Source organism: Penicillium alfredii (genome assembly GCF_028826965.1).
Source record: "Penicillium alfredii strain IBT 34128 chromosome Unknown utg000011l_segment0_segment0, whole genome shotgun sequence".
NCBI lineage: Eukaryota > Fungi > Ascomycota > Eurotiomycetes > Eurotiales > Aspergillaceae > Penicillium > Penicillium alfredii.
In genome coordinates, this window is record NW_026622708.1 from 618,240 (window position 1) to 636,079 (window position 17,840).

The 17,840-nt window shown below is 53.0% G+C and overlaps 5 protein-coding genes across 5 annotated transcripts; 4 read left to right on the forward strand and 1 right to left on the reverse strand.

Moving 5' to 3' along the window:
• Nucleotides 1-603: 603 nt before the first annotated feature.
• Nucleotides 604-4,116, forward strand: NUU61_008669 (putative DUF814 domain protein; the record flags this gene model as incomplete). The annotated part of the gene is made up of 4 exons (XM_056659194.1): nt 604-636; nt 686-754; nt 828-2,407; nt 2,460-4,116. The coding sequence occupies 4 exons, from the start codon at nt 604-606 to the stop codon at nt 4,114-4,116; spliced, it is 3,339 nt and encodes a 1,112-aa protein (XP_056507487.1).
• Nucleotides 4,117-4,729: 613 nt separating this feature from the next.
• Nucleotides 4,730-6,025, forward strand: NUU61_008670 (L-threonylcarbamoyladenylate synthase; the record flags this gene model as incomplete). Its single annotated transcript, XM_056659195.1, has 1 exon — nt 4,730-6,025. One exon carries the CDS (start codon nt 4,730-4,732, stop codon nt 6,023-6,025), a length of 1,296 nt encoding a protein of 431 aa, XP_056507488.1.
• A 433-nt stretch (nt 6,026-6,458) lies between these two features.
• Nucleotides 6,459-7,526, forward strand: aah1 (adenosine deaminase; the record flags this gene model as incomplete). Its single annotated transcript, XM_056659196.1, has 1 exon — nt 6,459-7,526. The coding sequence occupies one exon, from the start codon at nt 6,459-6,461 to the stop codon at nt 7,524-7,526; it is 1,068 nt and encodes a 355-aa protein (XP_056507489.1).
• Nucleotides 7,527-8,029: 503 nt separating this feature from the next.
• On the forward strand, nt 8,030-9,672 carry NUU61_008672 (complex I 24 kDa subunit family protein; the record flags this gene model as incomplete). The annotated part of the gene is made up of 4 exons (XM_056659197.1): nt 8,030-8,373; nt 8,570-8,804; nt 8,927-9,205; nt 9,277-9,672. The coding sequence occupies 4 exons, from the start codon at nt 8,030-8,032 to the stop codon at nt 9,670-9,672; spliced, it is 1,254 nt and encodes a 417-aa protein (XP_056507490.1).
• Nucleotides 9,673-10,205: 533 nt separating this feature from the next.
• On the reverse strand, nt 10,206-16,772 carry NUU61_008673 (putative SNF2 family helicase; the record flags this gene model as incomplete). Its single annotated transcript, XM_056659198.1, has 5 exons — nt 10,206-10,503; nt 10,583-15,343; nt 15,397-16,164; nt 16,216-16,354; nt 16,466-16,772. 5 exons carry the CDS (start codon nt 16,770-16,772, stop codon nt 10,206-10,208), a joined length of 6,273 nt encoding a protein of 2,090 aa, XP_056507491.1.
• Between the last annotated feature and the right edge of the window lie 1,068 nt (nt 16,773-17,840).

A 17,840-nucleotide genomic window follows, 5' to 3' on the forward strand; every position in this document is an offset into this window, starting at 1 on the left:
GACTGCGTGATATAGTCCTGTGTTGGATTATGCTGGGGCTTCGAACAAGGCAGCTAATTCCGATTTCTCTGCGAGACTAATGACTGCAATGAAAAGACTCGATGCTTATCAACAGACTCGTTCATAATCCATGGATAGAAAAATTTGTGAATTTGCGTAAACAACTATAAGGTGAGCCCTAAATTTTGACCTGGCTAGTTTTTTTCTCCCCTAAGAAGCAAACATTCTCTTAATACAGTCTCCCTTACTCTTAGCTACCTACTTTCTCTCTCTATAATAATAATAGTAATAATAAGTGGAACAAGTAATGGAAGAAAAGAGATCACAGAAGAGGGTTAAAAAGAGATAACTATAGTAAGCTTGAATTAAGTAAATACCAGAGTATTTTAAATAAGACAGAATTCTAAGAGTAAGGAAAGCTATGAAATCTAATATTTACTCTTTGGTATGCATAATTGTATTAGAATGTTTAGTTGATATAGCTGTCGGAGAATGTGCGAGAAGACAAGCCTATTCCCAGTGAAGTGCCCGCCTGGTTCCTGCCCCGCATACGTCACGCTCGAAAATTCCGTTCTTTTCCACTTCAACCACCACGGGTTCACTATGAAGCAGAGATTCTCGTCGCTGGATGTCAAGGTAGAAAAATGTTCCCTTGGTCGAAGCAATTATCCACTGACAAGCCCAGGTCATCACGCGGGAACTGGCCTCGGAGCTAGTCAACCTCCGCGTGTCCAACGTCTACGATCTGTCCTCAGTACGCACAAGTCCCCTTCTCGTTTCGTGATATACTCGCCCTGGAATATACACTCATAATTCATTGCGAACAGCGCATCTTCCTTTTCAAACTCGCAAAACCAGACCATCGCCGACAACTCATTGTCGACTCCGGCTTCCGCACCCATGTCACCCAGTACTCGCGTACCGCCGCGACCACCCCCTCGCCTTTTGTGACCCGTCTTCGCAAGTTCCTGAAGTCTCGCCGTATTACTGGCATCTCCCAAATTGGGACTGACCGCATCATCGACTTTTCTTTCAGCGATGGCACATACCATATGTTCCTGGAATTCTTCGCGGGTGGCAACATCGTCCTGACAGACCGCGAATACAACATCATTGCTTTGTTTCGAACCGTCTCAGCTGGTGAGGGTCAGGAGGAAATTAAGCTTGGCCTCAAGTACACCGTCACCAATAAACAGAACTACGATGGGGTCCCGCCAATCACCACAGAGCGGGTTAAGGAGACGATCGAGAAGGCACAGGCTTTGTTTTCTCAAGAAGGCAATGCGCCCAAGAAATCCAAGAAGAAAAATACAGATGTCTTGAGAAAAGCATTGTCGCAGGGCTTTCCAGAATACCCCCCATTACTGCTGGATCACGCTTTTGCGGTTAAGGAATTTGATCCTGCCACGCCGCTAGATCAGGTTCTGGGAGAGGAAAGCTTGCTGGAGAAAGTGAAAGAGGTGCTAGAAGAAGCACAGCGAGTGTCTAACAGCTTTAGGACCGGGGAGAGCCACCCGGGCTACATTGTTGCGAAGGAGGACACGCGACCTCCTGTCGAAGACGAAGCCCCCTCCAAGGCTACTGGTCTTTTGTATGAAGACTTCCATCCATTCAAACCCCGACAGTTTGAGGGCAGGCCGGGGACGACGATCTTGGAAATCGAGCGCTTCAATGCGACTGTCGACGAGTATTTCTCGTCTTTGGAGTCGCAGCGACTCGAGTCCAGATTAACGGAGCGCGAGGAGGCAGCCAAGCGAAAGCTCGACTCTGTCCGCCAAGAACATAAGAAGCGGATCGACGCTCTCAAAGATGCCCAAGATATTCACATTCGCAAGGCGGGTGCTATTCAGGACAACGTGTACCGAGTTCAAGAAGCCATGGATGCCGTGAATGGACTGGTGGCACAAGGAATGGACTGGGGCGAGATTGCGCGCTTGATTGAGATGGAACAGGACCGAGGCAACCCGGTTGCGCAGATCATCAAGTTGCCTCTCAAGTTGTATGAAAACACCGTCACGCTACGCCTCGGGGAAGCTGGTGACGACCAGGATGACGAGGAGGAGCTTGCCACAAGTGATGAGTCTGACTATGACTCTGAGGGCGAGGAGGCACGAAGAGCAGCACAGGCCGACAGCGACTCTCGCTCGCTGACTATTGACATTGATCTTGGCCTCACTCCATGGGCGAACGCAACTCAATATTATGAGCAGAAGAAACAGGCCTCCGAGAAGCAAGCACGGACCCTTCAGTCTTCTTCGAAAGCGCTCAAGAGCCACGAGAAGAAGGTGACGACCGATCTTAAGCGGAACCTGAAGCAGGAAAAGCAAGTTCTACGAAAGGCCCGGACACCCTTCTGGTTTGAAAAGTTCCTCTTCTTCATTTCCCCGGAAGGGTACTTGGTTTTAGGGTATGTCATTCCGGTTGATTTCTAGGGTTTTGGCAGGCACTGACTTTTGTAGGGCATGGGATGCGATGCAGACCGAGTTGCTCTATCGGCATTATCTCAACAAAGGCGATATTTTCGTCCATGCAGACCTAGAAGGAGCAACTCCAATTGTGGTCAAGAACCGACCCCAGAGTGCTGATGCGCCCATCTCCCCTAGTACTATTTCCCAGGCAGGCAATCTTTGCGTCGCGACCTCGACGGCATGGGACTCCAAGGCGGTCATGTCCGCCTGGTGGGTACATGCCCATCAGGTATCGAAAATTGCTGAGACTGGTGGAGGCATCTTGCCTCCAGGTGAGTTTCAAATAAAGGGCGAGAAGAACTTCCTGGCTCCGTCGCAGCTTGTATTAGGGTTTGCCGTCATGTTTCAGATCAGCCGGGAGAGTGTTCGGAATCACAAACAGCGATTTGACCTGTCCGATGCTCCTGAAGAGGTTTCCGCTGCCACAGTGCCTGATGAGCTGTCAACACAACAGACCTCAGAGCAAACTACAGCCGACTCCAATGACCCATTGTCTACACAAAAAGAAGTCCCAGAAAAGCCAGATTCTGCATCCAAGGCTACTGAGGAGCCGCAAGAGGAAGAGGAAGAGTCCGACGACGATGAAAATGACGATGACAAGGCACCAGTGAGGAACGCTCTTCAGCGAGGAGATTCTGAGCTTCCAGTGAACGAAAGGCCCTCGGCTCAAGAACCCGAAGCCGAGTCAGACGAAGATGATGCCAAGAGCGAGGAACCTGAACCTGAACTCGCACAAGGAGAGCAACAGGAAGGGGAGAATGATGAAGCTGCATCCACAGCGGATCAGGATGCTGGACCTGAGCAGAAAGACCAAGAAAAGCTCTCGGCCCGCGAACGACGTATTTTGCTGCAAGGCAAGCCCCTCGACCGACCAGGCCAGGCCGAACCAGCTGCGCCGCGAGTGGCACCAACTCGCGGTAAGCGTGCTAAGGAGAAGCGTGCGGCCGCAAAGTATGCCTACCAGGACGAGGAAGAGCGTGAACTTGCTCTCCGACTCCTCGGTGCGAACAAGGGCAAAGCAGCCAAGGCGGCAAAGGCAGCCGAAACCAAGGCGCAACGGGACCGGGAAGCCGAAGCCCAGAAACAACGACGTCGGAAACAACATGAGCGCGCCACCGAAGCCGAGCGCAAGCGCCAAGCTCTTTTCGCAGAGAGCGGAGCGGGTGACTCCGATGAAGAGACTGCCCTCGCTGAAGCTGCGGATCTCAGCTGGATCCCTGCATTGGTCGGTACGCCGACTCCGGACGACGAAATCCTCGCGGCAATTCCGGTATGTGCACCATGGGGTGCACTGGGACACTACAAGTACAAGGTGAAGCTACAACCGGGCACAGTTAAAAAGGGCAAGGCTGTCAAGGAAATCATCGGTCGTTGGGTATCTGAAACTACTACCGGGAAGGTCAAAAAGGAGCATGCTGAGGACGCGGGGATCCCTCGCGCTGATGCAGAGCGAATGCGAGCACGGGAAGGTGAACTGATCAAGGGGTGGAAAGATACAGAGATCATCAACACTATGCCAGTAAGCAAGGTGCGCATCATGACTGCTGGCGGTGCTGGTGGCGGCGGAAGTAGTGAGAAGGCGAAGGGCAAAGGTGGTGGAAAAGGTGGTGGTGGTGGAAAAGGAGGGAAAGGAGGAAAGAAGAAATGAATGGACTTGGTAGACCCAGGCGACAGAATAGAGTTGTTGAATACTCATAGAATCGGAGATAGAGCTGTTCTATAGATCCATCTATACCTCGGGAGTTGCAGATGGTCCCACCATTCCATGTCACAGCACCGTGCTACTTCCCTCGTCTATCTGTAGATCGCGTAGTCTTTCTCTTGTCCACTTGGCAAAACTAATTCGAACATCATTTGTTGTTTTTTTATTGTAATAATCGATATGCTCACTTGGGGCAGCTGCCGAGATCATCTATCTGCTGAGTCATCCGACGTCATGGCGATCTGAAGTTCTCGGCGCCTTTTTTTCTGCGAACCTCCACTAGACAAGATTCGATCACAGCCCCGAATGGCCTAGTACGAGATGAGTGCCTCTGCTAGACCTTAGAAGCTACCTGGACACGCATCGTAACAGACAGGAGAAGATATCCACAGACAATTGTGACTCGGGTCCCCGCAACCGTTTCGCCCCTCTTTGATTTGATTGCGTGTGTGCCAGGACAGTGCGTCATTGCCCAAGTCCTGTTTCGACCACCAAATTGCTGTTCTCTCGCGCCTCTGCTGGCATCTGTCGGCCAAGTTTTGCCAGATTCCTGTCCACGATGGCCACTCCCGAGACACGCGTAGTCTCTGTTCAACGACTGAACCAAGGACTGGGCGACCGGTCTCTGGCCGAATGGTGGGAAAGTGAGCGCCGCCAGCAGACACCCGAGGCCAAGGCCATCGAAGAGGCCGCCAACCTCTTGCGAACTAGCGATCTACCCGTCGCGTTCCCCACCGAGACGGTGTACGGCCTGGGCGCCGATGCCACACGCAGCGCCTCAGTGCAGGGCATCTACCGGGCAAAGCAGCGGCCCTCTGACAATCCGTTGATCATCCATATTGACTCCCTGGACATGCTGGAACGTCTTCTCAATGCTGCCCAAAGCAGCCCCAGTGCACTGAAGACCCCGCGCATCCCCATCCCCCCGATCTACAAGCCCCTGATCGAGTGGTTCTGGCCGGGCCCGCTGACCATCATCCTGCCGAACCCGTCGGGCTCTGAACTAGCCGCCGAGGTGACCTCTAATCTGACGACCTTTGGCGTGCGCATACCGTCTTCGCCACTGGCACGCCTGCTCATCCACGCGACAGACCGCCCGCTTGCCGCGCCCTCTGCTAATGCATCCACCAAGCCGTCCCCGACTACGGCGCAGCACGTCTACCATGATTTGAAGGGCCGCATTGAATTGATTCTGGACGGTGGCACATGTGGAGTCGGGGTTGAGAGCACCGTCGTTGACGGGCTGTGTGACCCGCCCGCCATCCTGCGTCCGGGTGGAATCGGCATCGACGAACTACGCCTGTGTCCCGGCTGGGAGAATGTCGAAGTCGCTTACCGCGATGGCACGCTGGACATCAAGGAGATCCCGCGTGCTCCGGGCATGAAGTACCGTCACTACTCCCCCAAGGCGCGAGTTGTACTCTTCGAGCCCGACTCAAGCCCTGCCGGCGTGGCCAAGCACGTCCGAAAGGATCTGCAAGACACGGCGATTGGTGCGCACAACATCGGCATTGTGCGCACCCGCAATTGGAAGCAGGGGCTGGGTCTGGCGCCAGACAATGTCCTGGCCAGCACCGTGGTACCCATGACTGCGCCCATCGACCATCTCGTCAGTTTTCCCATTCCCGTGCAAGAGACTTGCAGCCAGAGCAGCCGTACCAAGATGGCATACGATTGTTATCTCGGCGCAGATGCGGCTTCTATCGCACATGGCCTGTTCGCTGCACTGCGCGCGTTCGATGATTTTGAGGTCGATGTGATTTACGTAGAGGGAGTGCCTGATCGCGAGGGCGATCTGGCCGCCGCGGTTATGAATCGGCTGCGCAAAGCAGCTGGTGCAGAGTTGAAGGTTTAGATGATTTACGATTACGTTTAGATTCTGATGGTTTTTGCCCGAGGATCCACTTGGGGTCAATTAGAGCGTCGCTTGGAGGTGATTTGTACAGTGTTTCATGGGTGTTTATAGGGTCAATGGGGATCTACAGGATCTACAGGATCTCTTAAGGAGTGTATAGATTGGACATGCCAAATCGGTTCACCCTCGTTTCTGCCTTCTTTTTCGGTTGTTCTCGGCGATCTCCGATGGCCCGCTTATCGAAATCGTCGATAAAAGATCCTCGCCCCGCTTGACATGAAGGACGTTGCGATATGAAAGTCTTCGGTGAGGAGAGGGCGATGTCGATGAGTTCTTTTTCTCTCTGCTCTCCCCCTGCCATGACCTGATCTACCATTTTTCTTTTCTTTTCCTCCCCAACCGCACGTTGGCACATTCCCGGCCATCCGCAACCATGTGCCAATCTCCACTTCACGACTTTCTCCAGGGCCTCCCGAAATGCGAGCACCACGTCCACCTGGAGGGCTGTCTGACCCCGCACCTCATCTTCCAGCTCGCAGACCGCAATGGCATCGCGCTGCCCGACCCGGCCGCAAACCCGGAGTACGCGTCGGTGGAGGCGCTGACAGCGCGCTACGACCGGTTCACCTCGCTGGATGACTTCCTGCATTTCTACTTCGAAGGCATGGCCGTGCTGCGCAAGCAGAACGACTTCGCCGACCTGGCGTGGTCGTATTTCCAGCAAGCGCACGCCGACGGCGTACACCACGCGGAGGTGTTCTTCGACCCGCAAGTACACGAGAGCCGCGGCGTCCCATACGAAACAATTGTCGCGGGCTTCTCGGAGGGATGTCGGCGGGCCGAGCGCGAGCTGGGCCTGACGACGCGGCTGATCCTGTGCTTTGTGCGACACCTGCCCGTATCCTCGGGCAAGGCCATCTACGAGCAGTTCATCTCGCACGGCCACTTCGAGGCTGGTGTCATCCACGGCCTGGGCTGGTCGTCGACTGAGGTCGGCCCGCCCAAGGACATGTTCCGGGAACTGTATGCGTCGGCCGCGCAGAAGAAGATCCCGCTGACGGCGCACGCCGGCGAGGAGGGTGACCCGTCGTACATCCATGCGGCGCTCGAGCTCGGCGCCCGCCGCATCGACCACGGTATCCGGCTCGTCGAGGACCCGGAGCTGATGCAGCGCGTGGCGCGCGACGGCGTCTTGCTGACCGTGTGCCCGCTATCGAATGTGCGGCTGCGCTGTGTGCCGTCGGTGGAGCAGGTCCCCGTGCGTCGCTTCCTCGAGGCTGGCGTCAAGTTCTCGATTAATAGTGACGACCCGGCCTATTTCGGCGGGTATATCCTTGACAACTACTGTGCTGTCCAGGAGGCGTTTCAGTTGTCAGTGCTGGAGTGGAGGATCATTGCGGAGGATAGTGTGCAGGAGAGCTGGATTGAGGACTCGCGCAAGGCGGAGCTATTGGCGCGCATTGAGGACCATGTGAAGCGGTATTTGCCCGGCGCGGTATGAGCTGCATCTGATACCCGGTGATTCAACACTTGTCGATACATCAGTTCAACGTGGACTATATACGGAGCGATTAACATGGAAATATTCTATTACCTTGAAAATATCTATTCGAATATTTGTAGTTTCTGGTAGACCTGGGAGATACCTTGGAAGATGTAGCTGCCTGAAGAGTCAGGTTGCCACTATGCATGTACCGCAATTGACAAGGGACCATCAAGCACCTTCCAGGATGAAGTAGAAAGTACCCTACGCCTCCGCACTTTGTCTCACTCGACTTATTCCTGAACAGACCGATGCCTCGAGTTCTCCCTTCTCCTTCTCCCTGGACCATCGCTCGGTCTTTCTCTCGCGTGTCCCAGACATCTCCCCCGCTACGCTACGCATCATCATCAGCTCTCTCCCCCAGGGTGGTATCTTCCCACGCACACCAAACAGGCCACCAACCACTGTATACGATAACAAGAGCCTGGGACAAAAGTACGCTCTTCCACTCCTACCGCACCATGTCATCACCCGCCAGCCTCCCCGATCGATACAAGCTTATCTTCTTCGTCCCGCCGTCCGACCTCGAAGCCTGCAAAGAAGCCATTTTCGCGACCGGCGCAGGAGCCTTCCCGGGCGGCAAATATTCTAAGACATGTTTCCAAACCGTCGGTACGGGCCAGTTCTTGCCCAACGACGGTGCGGCTCCAGCGGTCGGCGCCGTCGGGGCACTGGAGCAGTGTGAGGAGATCAAAGCTGAGATTATGTGTTTGGGAAGGGATGTGATGCTAAAAGCGGTCAAGGAATTAATCAAGGCGCATCCGTATGAGGAGGTTGCTTATGAGGTGTATCGCATGGAGAACGTGTAGCTGGAGTCAAGGGCCATAGTGCATTGGCCGGGCCTGGTTGAATTTCTCGTCAATCGGTCTCTGAGTCATGGAGCAAGTCGGATTATTAGTAGAATCATCAATTGATAGTCAAATAATCGTCCATTATTTGTGAAAACCCAGCGAAGAGCAGAAGAGCAGAATGTTGCCCAGGTGCAGGTCCTGAGGCGGGAGTAATCTGCCGGCGCTGATTGGCCGCCCGCAAAACGCCCTCGTCAACTCGAATCCCGTTCTCCTCCAACCTCCAACCTCATCTCCTCCCCCCATTGACCCTCGCTCATCGCTCGCGATGGCCTCCAGACTCTTCTCTGTCCAGCGGGCTGGCCGCCAATTGTTCCATCAGCTTCCCAAATCTCAATGCAGACCCTTTTCGGCTGGTCCGCAACGGTGCAGCGACACCCTTGCCGTGGTACGTCCCTTTCGGTCGAGCCTCTTCAGGTGTCGCCCGCACAAATGGATATTGCGTGGTCCAAACTGAGTTCGTAAAAAATGAACTCGCAAGTGCTAATGCTGCGACAGCACCGTAACAAGCCCACCAACAACCCGAACCTCCCGTTCCAGTTTTCCGAGCAGAACCTCAAGCTTGCCGATGAGATCCTCAAGCGTTACCCGCCCCAGTACAAGAAGGCCGCTGTCATGCCCCTGCTGGATCTCGGCCAGCGTCAGCACGGCTACACCAGCATCAGCGTCATGAACGAGGTTGCGCGCATGCTCGAGATGCCCCCGATGCGTGTCTACGAGGTTGCGACGTTCTACACCATGTACAACCGCGAGCCGGTTGGCAAGTACTTCCTCCAGATCTGCACGACGGTTTGTCTTGCCCCGAAATCGATGAGTTGTGTTTCGTGTTCTATGTTTCTGACTTTCAAATTGTTCTCTAGACCCCGTGCCAGCTCGGCGGCTGCGGTAGCGACTCTATCGTCAAGGCCATCAACGAACACTTGGGCATCACCCCCGGCCACACCACCGAGGACGGCCTGTTCACCTACATCGAAGTCGAGTGCCTGGGCGCCTGCGTCAACGCTCCCATGGTCCAGATCAACGACGACTACTACGAGGACCTGACCCCCGAGTCAATCAAGACCCTCCTGACAGCTCTCAAGGACTCTGCCAGCGCCTCTGGCGCGAACACAAAGATTCCGGCTCCGGGCCCGCTGAGCGGGCGCGACACCTGCGAGAACAGCAAGGGGCTTACAAACCTCCACGACCCCCCGGTGTGGAACCCGGAGACAATGATGCGCAAGGACGGTGCGTTGGATGAGCAGCCGCAGCAATAAGGAGACCCACAAAATATCTTGACGGTTTAGAGCATTTTGATGGGTTTTGCTTTTTCTTTTCTTTTTCTTTATAATGGGATTTCCAGCGACGCCCCTTGTTTAACCAGAGACACGGCGAAAAAAACTAGAGGCATTCTGACGCCCTACACGATCATCCCTGGGGCGTCTCTTGTCTATCATGTACAGTATGTTGCTCCTGGTTCTTGGTGTGGACCGGAGCCCTAGAGAGGGCGTGGCCCAATCGCCAGATCGACACCAATAGCAATTTTCTTCTTTAGTTCCTTCTATCCATACAGCGTAGCTGACTCGTCACCGGCGATTGTTCCATCGTATCTATTTTTGCAAGGCTATCTGTGTTGCAAAGTGTCTACCAGCAGAAATCGATATCTGTAAGAATTCACGATCATGGCAATTGCTATGTATGTCTCTGGGTATCGATTCCACATGACGCTTCTCGAATCATGCAAGATTGTCTTTAATTGTACAACATAACCTCGTTGCTCCCGATCAACTCGAAAACGGTATGAAGATCCTCACTGCTCAAAATCCAGCGGCTCACCTTGGCATCGAACGACGTCATTGCCCGATACCTCTTCCGGGGACACCATCACAGGCTCGCCATCTCTCTCAACCAGAATCTGGCCATGTCGCTCCTGGAAGATGTTGACATCGGCGGCGTGTTTTGCCAGCAGATGGTATACATGAACGTGTCGTTTTTGTCCGTAGCGGCGCACTCGCCCTATCGCCTGGGTCATGCCGGATTCCCATTCGTACTGGGTGGCTTTGAGTAGTGGTGATAGGAAGATGACATGGTTGGCACATTGGAGGTTCCTAAAGGAACGATGAGGGTTAGTACGTCGTTTCTGAGATCAATATTGTTGAGAGGGGGAGGGGAGGAAAGATAACTTACAAACCCGCCGCCATGGAACTCCCCAGACGGAGAATCAACACCTTTGGTCGGGACGGTTGTCCGCCCTTCTTGGTGGATTTGGGTTCAATGAAGTCGCGAATGGCATTTGTGTTTCTGGACTTGCTCACGCGGTGTTCGATCTTCGCTGCGGTAAGGGCCTGCGAAGCGATCACTTCCAATTCTGCGAACTGGATGAAGAGCAGCACCAGCTCATCGACGGGAGTCTGCTGGATGATTTCCACCAGCTTGTTGATCTTGCTGCTTCCGATGCCGTTTCTCTCTCCGTCCACGCAGGGGATGAGCTTGGATGGTACGGTAGACCCGGTACACCCTCTTGTCAGACACTCGTTGTTCAATGCGGTCCGCTCGATGCAATTCAGGCAATGGATATGTCCGCAGGATCGGATGACTCTGAGTTCGCTCTTGTTGCTGGGGGTATCCTTGCAGCCTTCGCACTCTGGGGTCTTGGTTGTCTTTTGAAAATCACGCATGGTTTGGAAGAATCGGATATCGCGTTCGGTTTTGACGAGCTCCTTGATAGAGTGGCTCATTTCGGTCAAGAGCGCCTTTTTCACAGTCTTCTCTGCCTTAGCCTGCAACTCTGAGTGGTCGTCTTTGGTAGGTGATTCTGCAGACTGTTTCACCCTCTTGCGTGAGGGCTGCCGAGGTTCCGTTTCTTTGGATTTCGACTTCGTCGTCTTGGCCTGTGCCTTCTTCGTGTTTGCAATGGCTGCTGTTTTGGTCACCTTGGTGAACCGGGCGTCCACTTTTGTCATGATGTCGCGGTACTCCTCGGCTTCAATCCATTCCCTGCATGACGAGTAGCAAGTTTCAATGAGCGTGGTCGCCCTTTTGACTGTATCTGGTCCCCCAAATTCCGTGACAAAAACTCCATCCAGGATTTCTGTTGCTTGCCACGAATAAGTGTTGCACTGGCTCCAAACAACAACCGCCTGTCTGAACAAGATCTCCAGCTTATTCCAGAGATCGGAGCAGATCCTTTTCTGAGTTGCAATCTGCGATTCACACTTGTCACTGCTCCAGGGAACATCCTTGAGTCGGGTAGCGGTGCAACACTTCACCAGAGTCTCGTGTGCAGACTGACTGCTGGTCAGGATCTCATTCAAACCAGAAATTTGGGGATCGTCGTCTGGGTTGTTGATCTTGCGCCGTTGACCTTTCTGGGCCACCAGCCGGCTATACAGCATCACATAGGCCTTTTGTTCTGCTGATGACATCTGGGAGAGAACAAGATGCGTATCGAGGGGAATGTGGTCAATTTCGGCCATGTTCTGACGCGCAAAGCGGTTGAGGAAGCTCTGGGCATGTCTGTGTCGATTGTCATACCAGGCGTTGCTGTGCGGAGGCTGGAACAACTGGAACGCTTCAACGGCCGTGTGGTTCTTTCGAATGAACTTGAGTCGCGTGTTTTGTGTGGGAGCATCGCCGTCATCATCAATGCCGAGGTGAGCATCCAGATATCGCGCAATACTCTTGACGTCGGCAAATTCGGCGAGCGCTGGCGTGCCGGACAAAATCCATTTGGACCGCGCGGCCAGATACAGGAACGATATTTGTTTTTCCTCGCCCGAGTATGTGTATTCATCGATGACCAGCCGGTTGAATTTGAAGGCATGCAGTATGGGATGTTTCACTGTGCGCCAGTCCTGGGATTCGTTGCTTTGGTGGATATTGAATGTCTGTCGGTCATTCCATTTAGGCCTTGTGCCCTTGGCCTCCTGTTGACCACACTTGCGCTTCCCATTTCGTCTGGAGCCATGATTCTCGGTGTCAGAATCGTCATATTCTGTTTCAGCATCGTCTAGAACAGGTTCGGCATCATCGGGTTTAGTTTCTTCATCTGTTGCGGATGTCTGGGTCCCCGATGATTCCCGAAACCCGGCTTCTTCACGTCCCTGGTTGGCGAGAGTGTATGCCTGTCCTCGAAGTCTCTGCGATGGTACGTAGGTGAGGTTGGCTTGGTCTTCCTTCAAATGAAGACGCCTGGCTCGCACATCCCGCAAGAATGCCTCGGGTCCTTCCTTCCGCAATTTGTTGACTCTATCTTTCAGGGAGCTGTGAGCATCTTGGAACCAATTATCGAAATTTCGACCGGCTTTTTCAGGTGCTCGAGGAGTACCCGTGAAATGTTGCATTGCACTGTAATAGCTTGGACTTTTCAGGATTGCCCAGGATAACAAGATGATATCGGCCGTCTGAATCTCATGAATGCTTGTGTTTGCCAGCTTGGCATGAGTCCCGATGCAAAGAACGTGGTATTGATCATCCAGGAACTTGCCGATCTCAGAATCCCATTGCGAGAACACATTTCCCGGTACCACAATCAGGGTGGCGTTGCTTGGGATCAATTCGGTGTCATCTGGAGCTGCTTGGCGACTTTTGTCGCTTTCAAATTGTGCATCGATCAGAGCAAGAATGATTGCCGTCTTGCCATAGCCAACTTCGTCGGCCAGGACTCCTCCGCGGATGGTCTTAGGCATGGTCACTTTGGCCTCGGCACGCCATGGCATCAAAGGCAAAACAGCCTCCTCGGTTTCTTCCTCAACAAAAGGCTCGATATCTTCAGCCTCCTGCGACATCATCCAGGCCAATGATCGGAGCTGTTCATTTCTGAGGGGCTGGCGGAAATGAGGTGGTTGTCGGGAGGGGGTATCGCTCTTGTTGTTAAGCAAGGTAAATCCACTTCGTTCTTGTCTTTCCATGTCATAAGCGTTTGGGATCAGGCGCCAAAAAACAGCGGGACCACCACTTTTCATGTTACCGACGAGCTTGCCGTAGGCTTGATGGACCAGAGACTGCACATTTAGCATGATATGGTATTCCCCAATGCCATTCTCGTTGACTTGGCGGAAAACCACAAACGGTATTGGCTTGTGCTTAACAGCGCGCTCAAAGGTGGCTGCACCCTTGGGGTCCTCATATGGCACGATGCGTCCTCTCTTATCGCGGCCCCATATGACCTTGGGCATTGGGGGATAGCACATTCCACAGATGAGACCATCTCCGTGCGGCGAAACGCTTGCAATATCAATCTCATTCCAGCCTTGGAACGGTGACCAGCTTGAAATCTTTGGAGCCAGCCATGCGAGATCCTTCAGTGCAGTTGCACAACTCACGGGATCCAATTCCTGCCATGGACTCGGGTTGTCTGGCAGGTTGAAAGTCGCTGCTGAGGCTGATAACGAGATGAGAGAAATGCAAGTATCGTGGCAGTCTTTGGCTCCGATCGAAACACAGGTGCCTGCTTTCAAGCTGCGGTAAGTCACCTCCGAGCCGGCGTACGGGCTCAATTTCGCTTCTGGGGCCTTGTACCAGGGCCGGTAGAATGCGTCGACATTTGTAGATGTCGAGGTCACCTTCAAAGCCCTCCATTTATATGAAAATTCGACAATAGTCATCCGCCTGGCGTACCCGGGGATGCGGCTATGCTCCAGAGAGAACACACAGGAATCCTTGTCAGGATGGCCGATCTTCGTGGGGTCCAGGAACAAATACACAGCCGACGAGCTGTCAGTCGCCTCCTTCTTGTACAACGTTCCCAGTGCCGTACCACAATCAGGAAGAAGGGTATACAGTCCACGGATGTCCAGATCCAGGTGTTGGATGTCTTCATCAGCTGCGCCGACACAGAGATGGCTCCAAACCTGACTGTCACGTAGCTCAGCCTCTTGCAAGCCACACTCTGACTGGAACGACCTGACTTGGGTACCTGTTCCCGAGGTCTGGAGTGTGAACATGACGCTGATAGGTGAGCCGACTTCCCATTTGCCATCAATAAGTGACCCGGGAATTGGAGTCATTCTTGCAACGGGCTTTGAAAGAGCCTCGCGGATAAGACTTCGAGATGGTGCTGTTGGAGGAGGTTTCGCAAAAAATAGCCACTGCAGACGGTCTGCGCTGATGTCCAGGCGGAGGATGGAATGTCTGCCTTCGTACTCTGCTTTCCAGTGCTCTGCACGGTTGATATCCACGAATCGAATCTGGTCACTCAGTGCCAAAGTGAAAACCTCCACATATTGATCCCAGAAATTACCCAAACAGGTGTTCTTTGGTAGGTGCTCTTTGAGTCCGTCAATGACTTCCCCAGAGATTCCAGACAGCTTCAGCTGCATGGGCAAGAGTCCTTTTAAACAAACAATAAAGTCCAGGGGTGGTGTACGCGAAATTTCTGAAGGCTGAAATGAATGCGAGGGATTTCCTGAACATGTGCTGCAGCCAGTATATCCACACAAGATGCATTCGACAATATCGGCCTTAACTCCGGTCTGTCGCTCACAAATGCAGCATCTGGCGCTGCTCACGGCCTTCGCTCGGAGTTGGTCTTGGTCCACGGTGCAGACCTGGGCGATCTCGATATTGCTGTTCACGAGGGTGTGGCTGTCCTTCTTCTGTACGAGAGATTGAGCGGCTGTCAGGGTTTCTTGAAGTTCAATTGATTCGGTACCCTTGTCAAGAACTTTCTGGCCGACGATCAATGCTGCCAGCATGACGGCTCCAACAACGGTCGACGTCATTGCATTGCCAGCCAAGTCCTGATGGTTGCTGTGGGTTTCTCTCGTAAGGAGCATCCGATCCAATGGCAGGCCTTGCAGTGCCAACGCTTCAATGCCACAAAGGGGTCCACCACGAGTGGTGACAAAAGGCATTCCATGCGGAGTAAGGCATCCGGCCACGCCAAAGGCAGAGCTTCCCTTGCCAGAATTGGAACGGTCCACGCCCTGGGATAAGTCGACCCAGCGTCTGCAGTAATGTTAGTTTCAGTTGACCATCACTTCACATGGCTATTGACTTACTCTTTAAAGCTCATGTCGAATCCCTGCGCCAGCATCTTCAAGAAGAAAATGTCAAGGGTCTCCCACACCCGTTCACACTGCGTCTTGAAGTACCCCTTCCAATAAAAGTCGGGGGGGCGGCAGACATTGTAGCTTTGAGAACGACTTATGGGTCGCTCATTGCCCAGTTCCAGCTCATCGCGGTGGCGCTGGTGTCGCACCTGGTATCTGTCCCAGCTGATCTCGGCACGATCGCTGGCGATCTCCCCGCGAATCGAGAGATCCTTCTCGACCTGCTCCAGGCGCCGATTCTCCTCGCCCAGGAGAAACATGCCGGCAGGGGAACTTGCCGTGCGCTTGAACCCGTTGATAACACCAAGCAGCTGCTTGGAAAGCATCTTGGCGTCGACGTCGCTCTTCGGATCCTTGAACATGCCCACATGCTGGAGCCGCGAGATATCGATACAAATCATATATCCGCGTTCCCGGGTCTGCGGGATGTAAAAGGACTTGGTGTCCAGGGCGGCGAAGACAGAGAAATAGCCGATGCTTTGCCAGTACTCGGCGAACTGGTTCCACGGCGCACTGCGCACATTCTCCTGCACTATCAGTCGCGGCCGATACTTCTCCGCGTACCGCAACAAGCCCCGGAAGGTACCCCCGGACTCACCACATTCCTCGATCGACTTCTTGCTGTTGTTAAGCAGCGAGAAGTCCACACAGGCGGTGCCCGCGACCAGGATGTCCAGCTTGCCCGGGACTGCCTCCAAGGACCCATACGCGGTCCGCCTACTGAGCATCAGCAATTGTTTACTTTTGAGGGTTAATCATATTACTTACGCCTCATCGCACCCAAGCTCCAGGATATCCCTGAAGATAATGGGCGGGCGAAAGTTCCGTTCAATGTACGCCTGCTTGAACGGAACGATTTCGCAACTGAAGAGGTGCGAAATGCGGAGGTCCAGACCGGGACCGAGGGCTAAAGATAGAAGCAAAGAGTCAGAAACCTCACATTCAGATAAAATTCAATTCAATTCCTCTTCCCTTTCCCTTGAGATAAAATCACTTTGGGTAGGGGAAGTCCACTCACCTCGCTGGATCATCTCCAGCGCCAGTAACGGGCTTTCGGTGCCCGAACACATCGTCGCCACCCGCAGCGGCCGCTGTCCCAGGTGACTCAGGACATCTGCAAAGCCTTGGGTCAAGGCCTTGTCGGCAAGATCCTTGAAAATATCCTCCAGCTTGTGCAGAGGCGGCAACTCCCAGTCGAAGTACCGGTTAGGGCCGAGCGGCGCTGACCTCACCAGCTCCGGGATTTCATCCCAGGCTGGCTCCTGGCTAGCTGTGGCCTGCTCAAGGCCCTTCTTGACTCGGTTCTCCTTCCTGGTGCCAGGCATGGTGGAGAAAGATGGGAAAAGAGAGGGGGAGAGGGGGAGAGAAAAAGAGGAACAGAAAACGGACTCGCTCGAACGCTGAAAAACCCGGTTGGAGAACCGTTCAAAAAACGGCCTAGAAAGTAGGAAGAAACAGCGAAGAAACAATCGAAAAAAAGACACGAAAGAAAACACCCCAGATCTCGTTGTCGAAGTCGAGGATCAAGACTTCTGTAGGGCACATTGATATCACGTGCGTCGGGGTCGGAGTGGAGCGGAGCGGAGCGGAATCGATCGGGATGAAAGGGCGGTCGGAGGAGGAAGAAAAAAATGAGGCGGAGGGGCAGATTTTCATTCGTGTGGGCGTGTGATTCGTGTTTACCCTCGTTGCCTTGTTTCTGCGGCAAACCCATCGTTTCCTAGAGCGTGCTCCTCGCCTCTAATGCTCCAATAGTAGTACCATTATCTCTCCAGCCGCTCCATTTACGTGGACTAGACATGAGTATAGTCTTCCTGCTGGAAAGATTATTTACTGTAACATCTGCCATAAACCATGTGATACCGGCTATAGTGATTCCGTTCAGTATCTATATGTAATTGATCCTCCTGTACTTCGTAGACCTGGTTATAATGTTGCAATGCGAGAATCTTGACAAACATTTCCGATACGGATTTTCACATTGGAATTCGGACTGCTCAAAATTCCATGGAAAAACAGAGACTTAACTACACAGCATAACATAAAGTGTTCGTTCGTGTGTTTACTTCTAGTGAACATTAAACTTTGTGGAAAGAAGAGAAATCTTGATCGTATTATAGGACGAACACTCATCATCTGATAGCTTTTTTAATTTCAAGTATAAGTGGACATCCTAATAAACATATTTAAACAAAGACATACAACAAAGAGTTAAGAAGTTTCTAGAAGACAGCTAGTTCTTAAGCTGATATGCAAGAATGGATTTAAGACAAAAAAAAAGACTCCCGTTGCGCCGTCCGTCCACCTGATTGAGATCATGAAAACAAGAATTAAAATGCGGCATGCCAGGCACCGTTCCCAGGAAAAGAAACACAATATCAAGGGCCCCCATT